Below are 20,497 nucleotides of genomic sequence, written 5' to 3' on the forward strand. Positions count from 1 at the left end.
AGAGAAATAGAGAAAAGGAGAAGAAGTTGGAAAAAAAAAGATACATGAATATGAGGGGTCTAAGGTTATTTAAAGCTGTCAGCCATGACTGAGACACATGACATGTAACACCCCATCTCCTTAAACTGCCCGAGAAGAGGTGTTACGGATAAAATAGATAAAATAAATTAAAACTCTCTGATAAACTGGAATCTGATACGACAACTGATTTTCTTAATCAAATTAAAATAAAAACTCCGAGTCAACATAAATTGGAAACCATAAACTACATCTAAGGGAAAATCCCTCAACTGAAATATAAAATAATCCTAAATTAATAAGACTCTATAAGCTAACAAACTAACAAAACTCCCAGACATCTTTGGTTTTGAGCGGCTCCACGTACACACACTACTGACCACTGCTGCTAGGCCCCACATCTAGTACTCCCCCACTAGGATCTGGAATGGTAAAGAGTACAAGGTGAGTTACAAAGCTCAGTAAGTAATAAGCTAGAAAGAATAACTAAAACTGAATTGAAGAATATCGATATTGATAAATTACTTACTGAACTTGTACTGAGTATAATCACTATCTGTTTGCATCACAAGAATGTAATGCACATAAACTATAAACTAAATGCAGGCATGCAACTTTGGCACATAGGCCCACATAATCTGTAATACGTACCTGATTGATTTGAATCCTGTATACATAAAAACTGTAAGCACATATTGTAGGCAATAAGCCCCTAGCCCCCTGGTCGTCACCAGGCGAGCAACTCATAACTAAGTTGAAACTGATACTATGAGATCCCCGCGAACTAAGCTGCCTAGCGCGCATAATGCAATGCAATGCTCACATACATGCATTTGGATGTGAGCTATCCGGATGTACGAAGAACCATCTGGATATCACACGCATAGAACTTAGAACTCATCCGGATATGGGAAGACCCATTTGGATATCTGCAATAAAAGTTGACGAACATGAACGCTAACAGAGGCTGAAATCTGTAACAAAACTTAATAATTCTACACCATTCTAAATAAAATCTTGGGAAAACAAATCCCAAATGATATGAAACAACTTTAAGGATGATTCAAAGATAATATTTGATTGAATCACTATAAAGGTCATGCATATATGAGAACTTGCCTCTAAAAGAAATAAAATGAGGAAGGAACTTGCAACTCAAAAGAAATAAGAAATAATAGGACTTGCACTCCAAATGGGAGAAAGAGTAATAGAACTCACAATCCAAAATGGAGAAAAAGTAATAGAACTTGCAATCCAAAATGGAGAATGAGTAATAAAACTTGCAATCTAAAATGGAGAAGGAGTAATGGAACTTGCAATCCAAAATGGAGAATGAGTAATAAAACTTGCAATCTAAAATGGAGAAGGAGTAATGGAACTTGCAATCCAAAATGGAGAATGAGTAATAGAACTTGTAATCCAAAATGGAGAAGGAGTAATAGAACTCACAATTCAAAATGGAGGAGTAATAGAACTTGTAATCCAAAATGAAGAAGGAATAATAGATCTTGCAATCCAAAATGGAGAATGAGTAATAGAACTCATAATCCAAAATAAAGAAGGAGTAACAGAACTTGCTCATAACTTCACTGCTATATGCATATATATATATATATATATCTCTGATTACTGATATAAATCTGAAAACTACAACGAAGAACTTGAATAATCTGAAAATGAAACTAATATGAACCTGTAATGAAAGGGATTACAGGGAAGATACTAGCCTCGATAAATCTTGATCGACTCACACGATCTCAACCAGAAATCTCCTATGCAAAGCAACTTCTACAACTCATAGACCTCTTGGCTCTCTGCTCCTCATGCAGCGTGAAGAAAACTATGGCTTATGTGCCTTTATATAGATAAAGAAATAGCCTTAGAAGTTCATCTCCTTCTCATTTTATAATTTGGAGTCCTTATTCTTAATTAACTTGGAGACTTCAAACCTAAACCTTCTCACGTATTAATTCCCCCATTTACATAATATCTCTAATTTAATAATTCTTAATAATAGGAAATTATTATTTAAAACTCTAAAATTACCTTCATGCCCTTGCATTTAATTTTCACATAATTAAATACCATTTAAATGTTATACTCTCAATTAAAAATTTTGAATTGCCACATTAAATAATTAATTGGCAAATTCTCTTAAGCCAAAAGTTAGCTAAATAATTCTCAATAATTCTAGGCCCTTCTGACGGGTCGTTACATGACACACACATACAGGAATATGAAGCTCTTTCAGTGCATGTGGTGTTGTCCCGAGGTTAAGTTCAGAAGAGGGCCTTCGTAAGAAACCCCCTAGAGTAAAGGTCATTCGGAGGAAAAAGAGCTTGAGGCCAATGGGCCACGTTGTGTGGGACAACATGGGGTGAAGTTGTGCGGGAGACGAGTCTTCCTCGATCCTTCGTGGAAGCTTGGCTCGATCAAGTAGATTGTTAACTTACAAAGTGCGTCCTAGGAGACTAGCCCCGAGAAAATTCTCTCATGGTCTTTCAGGAAGAATGACTTGGGAAAACCGTTCTAAAAGAACTATTTCTCTCGAGGATGTTACCTTCTTAGGGAGGACTCCCCTTGGATAAACGGTTGGCTACAACAATGGCTCTCTAATCTTTGCTTCGACTAAAAGTTGAAGGTAGGGGTTGCTTTGGATATGATCTTTAGCTGAGAGAGAAGGAATATGAATTGTCAATCCAGGAGAAGCATACAGAACGATTGTTTGGGAGAGAGGCATATATACCTAAGGTGATTGGGAGAGTTATATGTGTAGTAATTATGAGTCAATTCTCTTTTTAGGTGCTAGGACCTATAAATAGCTAGTGGTCCCCTTGTGGGTTCATATTCTCTATTTACGCCTTGCTGAAACTCTTACTCATCAAACTCATCCCAGAGACATCAAATAGTTTTTCGACACAACTTGACCCCAAAGAGTTTTCCTGGAAGCATCATCTCAAAAGAAGTTACCTTAGAGAAGTTGGCATTTTCTTGGACAATCTTGAGCTTTAATTTCGCTAAGGAATGGATTGCGTAAGGGTGATTGCCAAGGAGAAAGTTGCTGAGAAACGGGCTCACGAAGCTAAAGAATGGGAGCAATAACAACTTCAATAATAGTGGTAGCAGCAACAAGAGGCTGTTAAGGGCCATGGGGACGTTGAAGTCCCCTTAGAAAGAAGTAAGAGAGCAAAGGGTGAGGTTGGTTCTTCGAGCCATCCTTCATCGATACACTTTCTTCCTCTACTATCATTCCCTTAACTATCGAACTAGTCATATATGTCGGTAGGGGATGTGCTTTTTGCCTCTTCTCTTAATGCCACTTTCATGGAAGAATTACATATGGCCTTGGAGGATAAGATGACGGTACAACCCGGCGCTGCTACTCTAGATAAACTACCATACTAGGCTACAAGCACCTCGCCAATTGGAGCACCATGAGAGGAAGACAAGGACTCAGAGCAGCTATCCATTCGTCCAATTTTTCCAAGATTGCCCCTATGTAAAGGGATATGACTTTGGAAGATGGTTGCTGACTTTGTGGATAGAACTTTCAAATTAACCCCTGGTTACTAAATACCAACACAGTAACCGAGCTCGAGGTCAGAGCGAGTTTGATTTATGCACTAGTCCTACCTTGAGATGAGAGAAGACTCTTTAAGAAAGTGTATGAGGACATGGACATAGCTGAACGATTAATCGTCAAGGTAAGGTCTTTAACTTTCTTCAAAGCTTTGCTTGCTAATTGTGCATATTTATTTAGGATTTGCCCTTAACACTTTGCTTGCCAGGCGCGTGCAAGCGATGCTCGCCAATGCGAACAGTCTAGCCTGCTGAGCTCGAGATGCAACTGAGGCTAGAGCAAGGGCAAGGGAAATATCGGAATGGAAACGAGAGTGTCTCCAGTTTCAAACCCGTTTCCACGACTTGGAGAGGGTTTGCTAGAGGAACTGCAGCCTTGAGGGGGAGAACAAGATGTTGAACGTGAGGATTTCCTATGTGGAAGATGAACTCCATAGAGTGAGAAGTGGAAGAGGAGCAGCAAAAGGTGTTGGATGAAGTGCAAGAGTCCTACATCACCCTTGGTAAAGATCATAATCAAGTTTTGCAAGCTTTGGAATGACTGCAAAATAAGAACTTGTATCTTCAAACCTGGCTTCAAGAAGCATGTCATTTTTTAAGGGGATGGATATAGTAGCCACTTACTCGCAAGACGTGAAGAAATACTAACTTTTGAATGTCTAATAACTGATAGAGACCCAAGAGGGGGCGAATTGGATTTAAAAAAAAAAAATCTTAGATTTTTAAAGACTCCTTAAATAAACACAACTTGGCCTTTTAGAAAGTTTGAAAGATGAAAAATAAGATATTGGATTTAAAAAAAAAAAAATCTTAGATTTTTAAAGACTCCTTAAATAAACACAACTTGGCCTTTTAGAAAGTTTGAAAGATGAAAAATAAGATATTGTATTTAAAGCTTAAGTTCTTGGCTCTTTAAGAAATACTGATGCAAATAAAAACATAACAATGAGCTTTGCAAAATCAAAATAGATTTTTGTAACAACAAACTTAGAAAGCTAGAAATAAGAAGTTATCTTACTAAAATAAAACACAATGTTGAAAAATAAGAAATAAATGAATGCAACACATACAAATTTTATGGTGGTTCAACCAACAAGTCTACTTGATTCCCTTGGTTCCTCACCAAGGATTTCACAAATCCACAATAACTTTTGTAGACTTAGCTATAACCTCAGCTTTTCATAGGTGCAGTTGTAACCTCCATTTTTTACAGGTTCAATAGTAACCAATACAATCGATTTTTCAAGGCTCAACCTAAACCATTACCTTTTACAGGATCAAGCGTAACCTCTTGCCTTTTAGGGATCAGACGTAACCACAACAAGATAAGATAGGATTAAAAATTAAGCACTTAGAGAAGCTTTTACAAGATAGAGTACAAATTACAAGTTTAGCTTCTCATAAAGAAAAAAGAGATAGAAAGAATATATAGATAATAAGCACTCATCTCTTTTTCTATTTAAGGATGTAAGTTTAAAGAAATCTTTTGCTTAAAGTAGTAGAAAGAATTTCAGAACTAGCAACCTTGTATCTTCAACTTCATCTCCTTTTATAGTTATTGTCTAAAGAATGAAAATCTGTAAGGACAGTTTTCATTTTTCTATAAAATAATCAGTAGAATATTCAAATATCATGCTAAATGATTTATGAAAATTTTAGAACATTTTTAGAGTTTAAACGGTCGAGATAGTGCATTAAAAGCACTTGCAATGGCTAGTTTTTAGGCTTTAACACACTGTTTACTTGAGTAAATGTGGCCCTTACTCGACTAACTTTGGCTCTTACTCAAGTAAGCCTTAACAGCACTCGAGTAGACTCGTTGGCTACTCAATTGAACTCAACAGTTACTTGAGTATATATGCATTGCATGCAACCAACTAAGAGATACATAAAATACTCAAGTGTTATAAACTAATAGTAGATTGACCATCAACATACACTTGATTGCTCATCAAAAATACTCGGTTAAACTCTTATCACACAATCATACTCAACTAAGGAAGAGATATACTCGACTAATACAAGATTATACTCGATTAAGCTTATCTCCTAATCGATTAACAAGGTATACCACTCAGTTATCACTTTAATCACTTGATTACTTTTGATATAGCTGGAACTTTGCAATACATACTCGATTAATGAGAGCATTCACTCTAGTAGTATCCAAACATATTCAATTATACTCAATGCCTTAATCATCTATCATTCAAACAACATATAATGTTTTGAATATCATCAAAACATCTAAGATATCACAAACATTGAGCTTAAATATAAAACTCAATTTTCTTATAGAGAACAACTTAACATAAACATTAAACTCAAATACAAAACACAAGTGTTGTTTGTGAAAGTTGAATAAATCGAACATTTTAAATACATCCACTTGGTTATATAGAAATGTTTAATTAGAGGATAAATGAGATATTCTCGAGACACATGGCTTTGATAACAAGTTGAGAACAATATATGTTACTCAACTAAAATTATTCCTTTCTTGATCAAAGAAAGATTATTCTACTTAGCACTCAATATGACATATTCCATATAAATGTTATTATCCAAATAACTATTTATTCACAAATACTTTAACAAATCCAAACATATGAAACACATATAAGTTAAATAACTTACTTGCTACTTAATTGAGACAAAATATATAATATATTGAGCACACTATATGTTATTCAATAACAAAACACAACTTTCAATCACAAAGATGCACCATACATATTCATAATAACTTTATGAAGTATACTCACATGAACCATTCATAAGTCAAGTAATTTACATTTACTTGATTAAAATAAAACATATAGAACATTGCAAAAATGTTAAGTACAAAATATGTTACTCAACAACAAGGGACATCATTTAGCACAAAGATACTATAACTTGAGCATTATGATGACTCACTTATTTAATAAAAGTAAGAGCACATATAAGCTTAACAAAGCATATATGACGTCTATTCTATAAGCTCTAAGCCATCTTACACAATATATTAGTAATGCATACTTGAGTAATTCTTGAAAGATAAAAATTTTAGAATCTTATTACTCAAATGCATTAAACCTATACAAGAGCAACACTAGAAAGAATTGTTTGGAAAATATTTGGCATACAAATTCTTTTAAGAACTATTCTAACTATGACTAGATGCTTTAAGATAGCACTACTTAATTATATCTTCATTCTTACTTGAGTGACTTACCATCACTTGACTACAAGCCAGAGAAGATGGATTTTCAGTAACTTAACCAAGTGCTGCTTGAAATCAACAATCCTATATTCAACTAAAAAAAAATCTCAAATGTTCTTCCATTAAATTTCAAAACATTGAGAGCCTTAAGAATATGATATTAAATATCAAATAAACAACTTAGGCTTTGTGAGAAAGAACATAGGATCACTTGCCTAAGTACATATATATTTACCCAAGAGAAAGAATGATAGAAATCAAATAAAACACATTACTCCTAGATTTGAAAATGTTTTTACATATTTTGAGCATTTAAGATATTTCTCAATCTTAAGTTTACTCTAAATGTCATGAGGATATATGACATTTATTCATAACACTAATGCATTAGGATACTTAGGATATCCCTTGAAATCTTAGAACAAACAACTTATTAACATATTAAGCACATAAGCAAGAGCGAGATTAATCACACATATACTAAGGTTGTTAACACAACCTTATCGTGAAGAATAGGACAATTTAAAACCTATGAATCAAAGCTCATGTATCATCACTCGAGTGCATGCACACTTATTTAAATATTAGATATAAAAACATAGAACACATTACTCTTAAATTTTGAATAATGCTTCCACAAAAAAACATTTAGAATATCATGAGCTTCATACTTATGCATTATCTTTAGGATGACCCTAAAGACTTTAAGATAATCTTAATATTAAACTACATATCAATAAAGCTTATGACTGAGACAATTTTAACACATAAAAATCATTAATAGATAAAACATACTAAAAGATAAACCTATCAAGATTCTTTGACCTTATATATTCTCAAGGCAACCTCAACATATATAACCTCTCAAGATAGGCTTAATATATCCTTAAGCAATAAAAGAATTTCTATATATATACAAAACATATTAATAAGCCCATAATAACATATCATAAGAGAACATTAAAGTTTTGGCATAATGCAGTTGTCATCAAAACATTCATGTCATAAACTCAACAGAATAGTTGCCATTGAATGAATGAGGCATACTCCTAAGGGTAAATAAAATAAGGGTTTCACATGGCCCGTAGCCTATTAGAGTTGCAACATTCTAGGGAGTTGTTCCTTGAACTGGCTTGCACTAATAAGGTTTCGACGATAGAGGTTATTGACTGGAGAAGGTATGATCCAGATCCTAGTGCTCTTAAGGAATTTTTAGAATTGCTTATAGCGAATGACTTGGCCAACTTATCAAGGATATGGAGGACACATATGCTGAAGCCTGATCTAATTTAGGAGTTGATAGAAATTTTTGAAGAAGGCTAACTTAAGGCCACCTACCATGGCCTCCAAGCCATTTGATGCACCTCCTTAACGCCTCTAAGGTAGGGCTTTTTTGACTTCTTACTTCGTATATTCATGCTCGGATTAAAAACACAATTTGTTAATGAAATTAGATTTTTTTGTACTTGGGGATGATTTCTAGTGTGCATAGCTTATATGAATGTTATATGCATATAAAAGGTAAATAGCACGATAGGAAAATAAATTTCAAAGTGAGAAAGGAATACCTGGCGCTTGTTCAACAGTCATGGTCAAGTATTGGGGAATATCGCACTATATCATCTCAAATCGAGACCTTTATTTCACAACTAAGTTTTGGGGAGACCTGTTTCAGCTGCTTGGTTTGGAGTTGCACCACACAACTAGCTTACATCTCTAGACCAATGGACAAGTGAAACAAGTCAATGAATTGGTGATGATGTAACTAAGACAATTTGTAAGTGCGAATTAGGGAGATTGAACCAAGATACTAGATATGGGCTAGTTTTCTTACAATCTCCAGAAGCATGAGTTGACTAGGCCAAGTCCATTTGAGGTGGTTATAGGTCACCAATCCTTTACCCAACACACCATAAACCCCCACTGTAGGAGTAGTAGTTCACTTCCATATAGCCTGGCCAAAGATTGGAAGAAACAAGCTGACCTAGCATACTTTTGTCTTGAGAAAGTTATTATAAAGATGAATAAGTGGGCTAATCAAAAGATAACGCGCATGGAGTTCAAGTGGGGGTGACATGGTGATGGTAAAACTGTTACCCCAATAGTTTAAGAGTTTTCAATCCTTGTATAAAGGGTTACTGAGGAAGTATGAAGGCCCTTTCTTGGTGCAACACAAGGTTGGGAAGATGACTTACTAGTTGAAGTTGCCACTAAAGTTGAAGATTCACTTGGTCTTCTATGTGAGTACTTAAAGCCTTATCATGAGGATCGAGAAGACCTTAGCTGAGGGTATTTACACAGGTGCCTACTATTGTGGTGAGGCCCTATGATAAAGAGGTAGAGGCATTTTTGGTTGATAGAGTGATTCGGAAACAGGGTGTTCCACCTTGTTTTGAGTATTTTGTGGTTTGGAAGGGATGTTTAGAGGAAGAAGGAAGCTAAAGAGCCAAAAATGCACTTTGGCAATTTAAGGAGTTAATTAAAACCTTCCACCAAGATGTGATGAGGATGTCTGCAGCTTTGGTGGGGAAAATGTCACAAACTAACTTTTTGGGGTTAATTTCCATGTACGTGACACATAGATTTGACAAGGATAATTGGGTAATGAGATGGTGTCTACATGCAATGATCACTTTAGTATTTTTTGGAAGTATTTTAGTATTTTCTAGAAAAAAAAAATTATATCTATCTTCTATTTAAATGTTCTATAGTCATCTGTATTGATGTGGAAGTTGGGAAAATAGTTGAATATTCTAAAAATGGACATTTAACATTGGTAGGAGGAGATGAACCCTATATAAAGGGGTGAGCACTTCATTTATAATTATCCAAATTCTAACACAAGCTATCTTTTTAACTTTTCTAAGACATTTTATCTCTCTAAAAACTAGTAGAGGGGTTTGAGGGTTCTTGGCAAGTCTGATTAGCAATCAAGTGGGCTTGATTTTGATACCAAGTGTTGCATCGACTCGTGAGAGTAATTGGAGCATGACAATGTGCCACACTACTAATATATTTTATTAATTCATTATATAGTATATTTTATACAATATCTAATGACACTTAATGATATTTATAAAAAGAACAAAATTTGGACGTTGTGCTCTAAAAGTTATCTCTTTAGATAACGTTTATTAAAATGAGTAAGATAAAATTATACTAAGATAATGTTGGTTGTTTTCTAAATCAAGATATAAAATAATTAAAATAAAATTAGAAAATATTTTAAGATTTTTATTAAAATATTTATTAAATTTTTTTAAATACACTAGAGAATATATGTGTCATTTTTTCTTATCTGTAAGATTCAGATAAAAAGTCACGTAAAGTTTTTTAAATATTTATTAGATAAATTTAATAAATATAATAAAAAATAATTTTATTTATATTTTAATTAATAAATCCTATATTTTATATCTTACTTCACCAAGTGAGCCACAGTTGCATACCCAATTATTTTCCTCTCAAATGGACGGGGGACACACAGAGAGACCGGAAGGAACTAACAGTCAAAAGAAAGGAGGAGAATTTGGAAGCAAAACTCCCATTAGCTGCCAACCATTCTTACATTCTTTTCCGACCGGATTTGTCTTTCTTACTAGGGACGAACATGTAACAGTCGAGAGAAGGAGAAGAACAGGGTTTCCCCTTCTTCTGTAACTACTACTACTACTACTACTCTACGCTTCTCCAAATCCCGTCCCTTCCTCTCTCTCAGAGCGATCTGTCATGGCGAGGCCTGGCAACAAGATTATTCCGGCCAAGCTGGTGGGTACGTCTTGCCCCCCTTATTACTTCTGCAATTCCCCAGCCTGATGTTTTCCTTATGTTAATTATTGATAGATTCGGTATTCTTTGATATTTTATCTGCGAATCTTCTGTTAATTGATTTAACAAGTGCAAATTGGAGTGAGGATATTTCTTACTTTATATGGATGGACTCGTCGCAGTGCGGATATTTTATCTGCGAATCTTCTATGAAATGCCCTGCTAGGGGAGTTTCCTTGCATCGCAATTTGGGTGCATTCCCTTCTGCGAAGGAGGATCAACAAATTCACTTTATTGAAATAGGGTTTATGATGGAACATTAAGGAAATTCTCCCAAACCCAAAATTTAACTAGAGCCCTCAAATACAAATTGTGCTTACATTTTCTACATCTCCATTATTTCAAGTGAAAATGACAACATATGTATATATAAAAGTTTTATGAATGTCCTAATCCGCCTCTACATTGGTTTGGAGTAAAGAAATTTGGGTATAGAAATTTTATTTCTATTCTAAATTGGGTTAGGTTTTAATAATAAGAGCCAGTATATGAATTCAGGATAACAATTTTTCACCTCGGCTTGAATTCTTCAAACTAATAAAATAACTAAAGTGTCTACATTCTTCAATGTGTCCTGAAATGGATGTTGCTTAAATGTCATTACTAACACTTAATAACATATTGGCAACAATCAAGTTGGATAAAAAGGTCCCACATAGAGTCGAATCTGTGGCCTGAACTAAAATTGGGTCAAAGACCAAATTGGATCAACAAAACCAAATGTGTCAACAAAATTAGAAGTGCTTTAGGTAGAATATGGTTCAAATCAAGTCAAAAAGACTCCAGTATATTAGTTCAAGTCTTGGTTTCAGAAGGTCAAAAAGACTAAAGCTAATTAGGCAATTCAAAACATATAAATCAGGTCAAGAACTCAAATTAGACCAAAATGCCAAAATTGGTCACAATACCTACTTGGGAGTTGAGGGGACAAATCTTAATCTACTAATCCCAATAGAATCAAATGCGAAAACCAATCAAAAGCTGAAATTGGTCCAGAACACGAAACTGAGTTTGGTTAGTAGCTAAAGAATCTCACGGGCAGATTTGGTGTGGCACTCGAATCAAACCCAACATAAACCTCTTTCTTCAATTGACAACTTCTCTCTTTGGATCATTTGGTTGCGTGATTGAAGAATGAAAAAGCTTCCAGTGACTAGGAGAGACTGAATGTTCCAGTTATTCAAGGATATATGTTTTGTATCACAATCTTTGATTGCTAGGGTTTGATGATTATTTGCTTTGATACCACTTGTTAGGACAACCAATGTTTGTCAAAGGTGCGCCTAGGTGTGAGGTGTACAAAGGCGCTGCACCATGCTTGAGGCGCAAGCCTCATGCAATGCTCAAGGCGCAAAAGGCCCATTCCTTGTACATACAAGTGTATTAAAACCCTATTTTCTTGTTCATTTGTCATCTTAGATCTCAATTCTTGTTGATTTGATTGCATATTCTTATATATTGGTGAGAGACAAACCTAGCGGTGGAAGCTAAAGGTTTGCCAGATCTCCCACTCGCTAGGATCCTTTGGCAGTGATGTTCACTTGTTAGAGAGCTACTTATGTTTGTGTTTTGCTTCAGTTTTGTTACTTCTAATTTCTTTTACAGTTTAGAAGAAACTAATACTATGACGTAATTTTTTTTCGCTGTGTGTTCTAATCTAATTTTTTTTTCCTTCTAATTTTTGTTACAATTTAGAAGAAACTATTAGCAGCTAGGGTTTCCCTAGGTAATAGGAAACAATAGCAAGAGTATTGTTTTTGTATTGGGAAAGATGGCAGCTGATATGGATAAATGATTTAATCATTGATTGGTGATTGATTATATATGTTTCCTAGATTGATTGACTGTATATATTATTTCCTAAAAGTAAAATTGTATCTTCCAAATTAGTTTATGTTTCCTATCTTGGTTGTATCCTAAATTGTATAGATTCTAGGATTCTTTCCTAAAATTAGTTGTTTCCTAATCTTGTAAAGAAGCTTGTATAAATCAAGCTTTTCTTGTGAATAAAAAAGCTGAGATAGTAAGGTTGTTTTTTTCCAAAACTTAACATGGTATTAGAGCCCTAGGGATTATTTTTGTTCTACAATTCTCTGGGATTTATGAAGCCTATCCTTACCAGTCTTCCCACCTTTCGTTTGTCATCCAAACCTTGGTCAAGAGATGTCTTCCGTCCAAGAACCTACATCCGATACCACCAATTCTTGCCATACCTCAGAAGTTCCAATTGTTGGAACTCAAAATGGGGCCTTGGGAGGAGAATTGCAAAGTCTCTAGGTAGCCTATCGTTTGAACGGGAAAAACTACCTAAAGTGGTTGCAGTTGATCCAGACCTTTCTTAAAGGGAAGGGGAAGCTTAGCCACTTGTTAGGAACAGGCCCAAAAGAAGGTGATCTAGCATTCGCAACATGGGACGAGGAAGATTCCTTGGTAATGTCTTGGCTCTAGAATTCTATGGTTCTAGAAATCAGTGACACTGTCATGTTTTTTACCACAACCAGGAATATTTGGGAGGCCATAAACTTGACCTATTCCAAGGTTAAAGATGCAGCCCAAATCTATGAAATACGGGCAAGGGTGGCAACAACCAAACAAGGCTTGAAGACCATCACAGAGTATGCAAATATGTTGCAAACTCTATGGTAGGAGCTAGATCACTACCAGTGTTTGAAGATGAAATGTAGTGAGGATGCTGCACTCCATAAGAAATTTGTTGAAAAGGAGCAGATATATGACTTCTTGGCCGGCCTCAACAGTGAATTTGATACGATTAGAGTGCAGATTCTTGGCAAGGAGGATTTACCTTCCTTGAATGAGGTAATCTCCTTAATAAGGGCAGAAGAAGGGAGAAGGGGTGTGATGCTAGAAGCTATCTCCGACGAGAGTTTTGCCCTAGTGTCTTTAAAAACTCATAATCAAAACGAAGGCCCTAGGGATGAAAAGAAACCAGTGGATAGGGATTCTTTATGGTGTACCTTTTGTAAAAAATCTAGGCACACCATAGAGAAGTGCTAGAAGCTCCATGGAAAGCCATCCACAGGGGGACCAGCAAGGAGTCAAGTGCATATAGCAGTAGCCAAAAGTCAGCAACAACTGGAACCGAGAGGACTGGAGCATGGGGGAGAGTCTCTTGAACTCAACAAGGCAGAAATTGAAAGACCAAAAAATTTTCTGGGATCTCTAGACAAAAAGGCAAAGAAAGGTAGCTCTCTTGCTCTCACAGGTATTTCTTCCTCCACTTTTTCCCTACATGCTTCAGAAACTTTACACCAACATTGTTGGATCCTGGACTCGGGTGCTTTAGACCATATGACATCCCATCCACTAGTGTTTACTTCCTATAATGGCTCTGGAAAAATTACAATGACAGATGGCTCACTCATTACCGTTGCTGGTCAAGGAGATATTCTTCTCAATGATCACCTAACCCTCAAGAATGTCATTCATGTTCCCAAATTATTTGCTAATCTTATATCTGTTCAAAAACTTATTGAGGATACTAATTGCAGTGTATCTTTTTATTCCAATATTTGTGAGATACAGGAATAGGGCAAGAAGAGGATGATTGGGCTTGCTAGGGCTAGAGAGGGACTTTATTACCTCGAGGAATCAGTAGGGCCGGACAAGAAGGAGTCTCTTTCTCTTATGTCATGCCTAGCTCAGTCCAACAAGGATAAGATGTGGTTACAACATTATAGAATGGGTCATCCTTCATTTCTTACTCTCAAATTAATGTTTCCTAATTTAGCTAAAGGTCTGGATTTTAGTCACTTTCATTGTGTTGATTGTGAACTTGCCAAACATAAAAGGGTTTCTTTCCCTCTTTCTAATAAAAGGACTGATTTCCCCTTCTCTTTAAACCATAGTGACATTTGGGGTCCATCAAGTGTTCCCAATATTTCTGGGGCAAGATGGTTTGTCTTATTTGTTGATGATTGTGCTAGGGTGGTGTGGTTATATTTGTTGAAAGCCAAGTCAGAAGTAAGCCATGTTTTTCCCAATTTTTACAACATGGTTAAGACTCACTTTGGGGTAAATGTAAAGCGGTTTAGATCTGATAATGCTAGAGATTTCTTCAATCACATTCTATCCGCTTTCTTTCAACAAAAATGTATTATTCACGAGTCTTCTTGTCCTTACACCCCTCAACAAAATGGGGTGGCCGAGAGGAAAAATGGTCATCTTTTAGCTGTTATTTGAGCACTTCTTTTTCACCATAATGTCCCTCAACTTTATTAGGGAGAAGTAGCCCTAAGTGCCACCACTCTTATCAACAGATTACCATCTAAAACCCTAGAATCTCAAAGTCCTATTCAACTATTGATGAGTCATTTTCCTAACTTCTATGTGACTTGCAATTGGCAGCCCAAGATATTCAGGTGCATGACCTATGTTCATATTCCAACAACCAATAGAGGGAAGCTAGATCCTCATGCCTTAAAATGTGTATTTATTGGATATTCATCTACACAAAAATGCTATCGATGCTATCATTTTCCTTCAAAGAAATATTTTGTATCTGCTGATGTTACCTTTGCTGAAAATGAGTTATACTTCAAATCATCAACTATTTTAGAACAAAATCAGACCTTGATTAATAGGGATTCCTCCTTTCTTCCTGACCCTAATATGTTATCCTTGAACACATCTCCTAAATGGAAGGACTTGGCAAACATGACACCTAAGAAAGCTTCACCTTCTACTCCTCGGCCTATGCAGGCATACTCAAGGAGGAAGAAAACTAAATCTAGTCTTATGCAAGCTCCTGCATCCCCTACAAGTCCTATATGTCCTAAGGTCTCTACAAGCAGGAATAACACTGGCAATCCTACCATTTCAGAGTCATCACTAGGTATTCCCGCAACCAATTCTCTTGATACGACTCATATGAGCTCTACAAAACCTACTGAAGCTACTGTCTAGCCAAATACCTATGACCTTGATTGGCCCATTGCTCTAAGAAAAGGGAAAAGAACTTGTACCAAACATCCATTACACCTATTTTTTTCCTTTTCTAAGTTGTCTCCTACCCATAAAGCCTTTCTTACCATCCTACATTCCATCCCTATTCCAAAAAGTTTCTCTAAAGTTATAGGGAATAAGAATTGGAAGGATGCCATGGAAGCTAAGATGGCAACCTTGAAAAAAAACTAGACTTGGGAAGTGGTAAAATTGTCGAAAGGAAAATATTCAGTGGGTTGTAAATGGATCTATACTGTGAAATATAGGTCCGATGGATCTCTAGATCGGTACAAAGCAAGATTGGTTGCCAAGGGATATACATTAGTGTATGGGGTAGACTATTTGGACACTTTTGCACCGATGGCTAAACTAAATACAGTTAGAGTCCTTCTTTCGTTAGCTGCTAATCTAGGTTGGACATTGCATCAGTTTGACGTGAAAAATGTATTTTTACATGGTAACCTAGAGGAGGTATATATGGAAATACTACCAAGTTATGAAGTAGCCACACAAGGGCCGGTTGTATGCAAACTAAAAAAAGTCCTGTATGGACTAAAACAGTCCCCACGGGCTTGGTTTGGGAGATTCACAAGTGTTATGCTTGGCATGGGGTGCTAAGTTTCAATTTTTGATGCTTGCAACTGCTATACATTTTGGAGGCAGGAATAGAAAGTGTTTGTATTCCCAAACATAAACAAGCTTCTTGCTGTTTAATTTTTATGTCTCTCTGTAAAATTCTGCCGCATTATTACTTTATCTTACTCTCAGTGCTCGTATTGTTTCCGATTTAGTATTTAAAATTTCTTCTGGTATATAATGTAGTTCACTTATCCTGAAATCGATTTGGTTTAAGAGAACCAACTATTTTGGATGATTTGTACTTGATTAACGTTTTTCAGAGTAAAGTTGTGGCAAGAACATGATTTTTAGCTATTACATTTTCCTTCAGGTACTTTTGGGTGACATGGGAACTGGGAAAACCAGTTTGGTTTTAAGATTTGTCAGAGGCCAATTTTTTGACAAGCAGGTTCACTTTTATATTTTATCTCAGCCCAATGTTTTTTCTTGTTTTAGCATTATTTGCATGTGGCTTTGGTCCAGGATACATGACAGCAAGTGTTGCAGGAACCAACCATTGGAGCAGCTTTTTTCACTCAGATATTATCAGTACCTGAAGCGACTGTGAAATTTGATATATGGGACACAGCAGGACAAGAACGATACCATAGCTTGGCTCCGATGTATTACCGTGGTGCTGCAGCAGCTGTTGTTGTGTATGACATCTCAAGCATGGTAACAGTTTCTGATAGGTCTTTCTGTTATCTTCATCGTCAATATATGCTTTGTTGACAGTGAAATTATATATAATGCAATTAAGTATTTGATATGTTTCAAAAGAGAACTTGTTCAATAAAATGATCCTTTTAGAAATTGCCACCTAATGGCCATCTTTGTAATACCCGAAAAACTTTCGGGTAAGAAATATGAGGTTTCAAAGGAAATCGGTATCATAATAGCCTGAGAAAATGTCCGAATTGACTAGAGGGAATGCTCGGGGACTCATATACCTAAGGAAATAGGCATATACCTATTAAGAATCTCAAGAAATGATTTCTAGCATCGAGAGAAATTGGATCAAGAATGATTTTCGGTACAGCTAAAATACAACTATGATTCTGACTAAAAAATCGAATTATCGTAGGAGACTTTCGAGAGGTCAACGGAACCCCAAGAAAGTTCATATTTAGTATATAGAACAACCCTTCAGTGGTTTCAGGAAGAAACAAAATGATTTATGACCAAAATGAAGATTCGGGCCTAAGTGCAATTTCTCAAATTTGCTCGAGGGAGGTCGAAATGACAATTTTTTGGAATCTTAGAGGAAGAAATGAAGAGTTCAAAGCTTGAGGGACTCAATAGAAGTTATAGAAAGTTTAAGGGCTTCATGGAAATGCCAAAATGTAAAGAAGTCAAAATGAAAGGACAAAAGTGCAATTTCCAAAACTTGGAAGCTGCCATGGCAGACCAAGCTTTTGGTCACCCTTCCCATCACCGAATTCGATGACGGAAGACCCAAGAAATTGGCAAGGGACGTCGGGGCAAGGGCCCAGAATCAATCTTGGCCGACAATCGGCCTTGGATTGGTCAAAAACAGCCAAATTTTCGACCGAAAGTAACCATAATTTACCCTCAGTAAATCGACTTTTGGGCACTTTCGGTGCATTTTGGACCGATCTAGGGCACGGGAAGGCCTTAGTGGCTTTGGATGAAGCAAGATCCGTCGTTTTGATGTTCGAATTTGGCTATAAATAGAGGATATAGTGGCTGAGGGTTTTGCAAGATTTGAGCTTCAAATCGACCTCATTTATGAACAAATTGAGGCACCAAACCATAGGGCTTTTGTTGCCTATAAGGTGAGGATCATTTATGGAGATTTTAAGGAATTTTGGAGTTCATTTGAGGGTTGCTCTGAGTTTTGCCGGAAAAATCAAATTTTGCCAGAGCTGGACTGATTTTTGCTTTGAGGGAGGTCTTCTGGGTGTTGTTTCAAGCTCAAATTTGGCCAGAGGGATCGACTCAAGGTAAGCTATCTTCTGATATAGTCAGTTTAATTTTCCAGTGTGCCGGGATTGGAGAAGACGATCGGAGATAATTTTTATTATTTTTTAAATGCTGAAAATAAAAGAAAATAGAGTAAAAATAGAAATAAGATGGAAAAATATCCATAAATACAAAAAAAAAGAGAATAGTTTACGTTTATGAATATTTATTTGGGAAATTTCATGAGAAAATAATTATTTTGAATTTTTGAAAGAAAACTTAATTAGAAAAAAAATAGTAAGAGGTTTTGGAAAATTCCCAGAAAATTTCTAGAGATTAGTTAGGAATTTTCATGAAGAACCATCGAAGAAATTACTTGATTAGGTATTTATTTTGAATTTTGGAAGAATTTATGACTATGAAAAATAGAGGAAAATAGGAAAATTAGAGGAAAATTATGAAAAATTCTGAAAAAATTATATTATTAATTTTAGTTGGAAAATAGGGCCAGAAAGTGATTGGCTAAGGAGTTTGAGGATTCACACGATTTTTGAGGTTGACACGTTTTTCGAGATAAGTCAAAATTATGTTCAAGGTGAGTGGTTTTACCCCAAAAATTTATACATGTTATATTTTGGCTATGTTGAGCATGATAGTCATGAAAATGACTAAAATTAAATGTATTATATAAGTATCTTATCATATTTATACATGTATTGTCGCATCGATATATTATGATTTCTGCATGGCACGATATTATTGACATATTGATATTCATGTCAGGTCGGGATGTCACCTTGATAGTGTAGCTATAAATTCCCTAAAGGCAAATGATTGAACAACGTTAGGATTATCCTGAAAGTAGGTCGGGATTCTACCTAGCATTCCATGACGGGCTAGTGGGCCAGAGAAGTTACACTAGGACATATGTTCATTCATGTTATTGCATCATGCATTCATATAACTGTCATTTTAACCCTCACCTAGAAGATTCATCTTCTAATGTTGGACGTATGTCTTTGGAATATTCTACGTTCCAGGCGAGTCGAGCGGTCGGAAGGGCAAAGAAGTAATCGAGACATGAGCATGATGGAGATTGTGATGGGTCTTAAGCCAAGGCTAGGACAAGTTATCATATTTAATTGATTTACTTTATTTTAGTTATTGTAATGTTATGCTGATTAAGTAATATGTATAAACTCGTGGATGTTATGATTCGTTATTAAGGGTTTTTTTAGGTTTTGATCTTATTCCGCTGGTAATTATGAATTTCATTTCCTTAATATTAATTTTGAGAATTGATATTATGCGAATGTGTTGAGGATTTTAGTTTGATTCATGTATATAAAAAAAAAAAAAAAAACCTAGCATATGATATAACACCCTGAAGAGGCTGGGGTGTTACAGTTGGTATTAGAGCCGACCCTTGGTGAAGGTGGTCCGACGAGGGTGGGGAGTGGCGCCGGGGCTTGAAGGCCTGTACAAGGAGTGGCTTTTGGCAGGCTTCTAGGATGGCAGCCCTTAAGGGGAGAAGATCTGGGATCAGTTGTAAGATCGCATGACGAGAACGTCATGTGCTTAAGAGGGGGAGAATATAATACTCCAAGAGCCCAGAGAAGGGTAGTATATATTAAGGATAAGTAAGGAAGGAAACAACACCAGCTGGATACCTTTTAGGTTGAATGTAGGCAAAGAACTCTCGGGTTAAGCGTGCTTGAGATGGGGAAGTTCAGGGATGGGTGACCCCCTGGGAAGTTCGCGTAGGCCCATCAGGGTAAGTTATTCTGGTCTTTCTTATCGCTCAATGTGGGATGTTACATGTACTACTAGAATTCTCTCCATAATCAGTTACAGTTCCAGGTTTTGGGAAAAGCCAATCGTTGGAGATACTCTGGTCACAACTGGACCTATATTTACACAGTGATAGCCAATATTATAAAGTAGAGAACCAAGCAAGCCAAATTCTGCTGCCGAAGGTTCAAGGAATACAGAAGAAATCCACCTTAAGGAGAGGGCCTTTGATGCAATTAGTAAGAGCAATAGGCCTCGAATGGGCATGTTAATGTTACCTTGGCCAAGATTGTAACACCCCAGCCTCTTCAGGACGTTATATCATATGCTAGGATTTTTTTTTTTATATACATGAATCAAACTAAAATCCTCAACACATTCGCATAATATCAATTCTCAAAATTAATATTAAGGAAATGAAATTCATAATTACCAGCGGAATAAGATCAAAACCTAAAAAAACCCTTAATAACGAATCATAACATCCACGAGTTTATACATATTACTTAATCAGCATAACATTACAATAACTAAAATAAAGTAAATCAATTAAATATGATAACTTGTCCTAGC

General features: G+C 35.9%; 1 protein-coding gene across 2 annotated transcripts in view; it reads left to right on the forward strand.

Moving 5' to 3' along the window:
• The first annotated feature begins 10,264 nt into the window (after nucleotides 1-10,264).
• LOC127789841 (ras-related protein Rab5A-like) overlaps nucleotides 10,265-20,497 on the forward strand; it is a 31,144-nt gene continuing 20,911 nt past the window's right edge. For both annotated transcript variants that reach the window (XM_052318856.1, XM_052318857.1), the window contains exons 1-3: nucleotides 10,265-10,570; nucleotides 16,542-16,619; nucleotides 16,718-16,885. In XM_052318856.1, coding sequence (XP_052174816.1) covers nucleotides 10,532-10,570; nucleotides 16,542-16,619; nucleotides 16,718-16,885 — 285 coding nt within the window. In that variant the 5' untranslated portion in view covers nucleotides 10,265-10,531. The remainder of the gene's footprint in view (nucleotides 10,571-16,541; nucleotides 16,620-16,717; nucleotides 16,886-20,497) is intronic.

Source organism: Diospyros lotus, chromosome 14 (assembly GCF_014633365.1).
Source record: "Diospyros lotus cultivar Yz01 chromosome 14, ASM1463336v1, whole genome shotgun sequence".
NCBI classification, from domain to species: Eukaryota; Viridiplantae; Streptophyta; class Magnoliopsida; order Ericales; family Ebenaceae; genus Diospyros; species Diospyros lotus.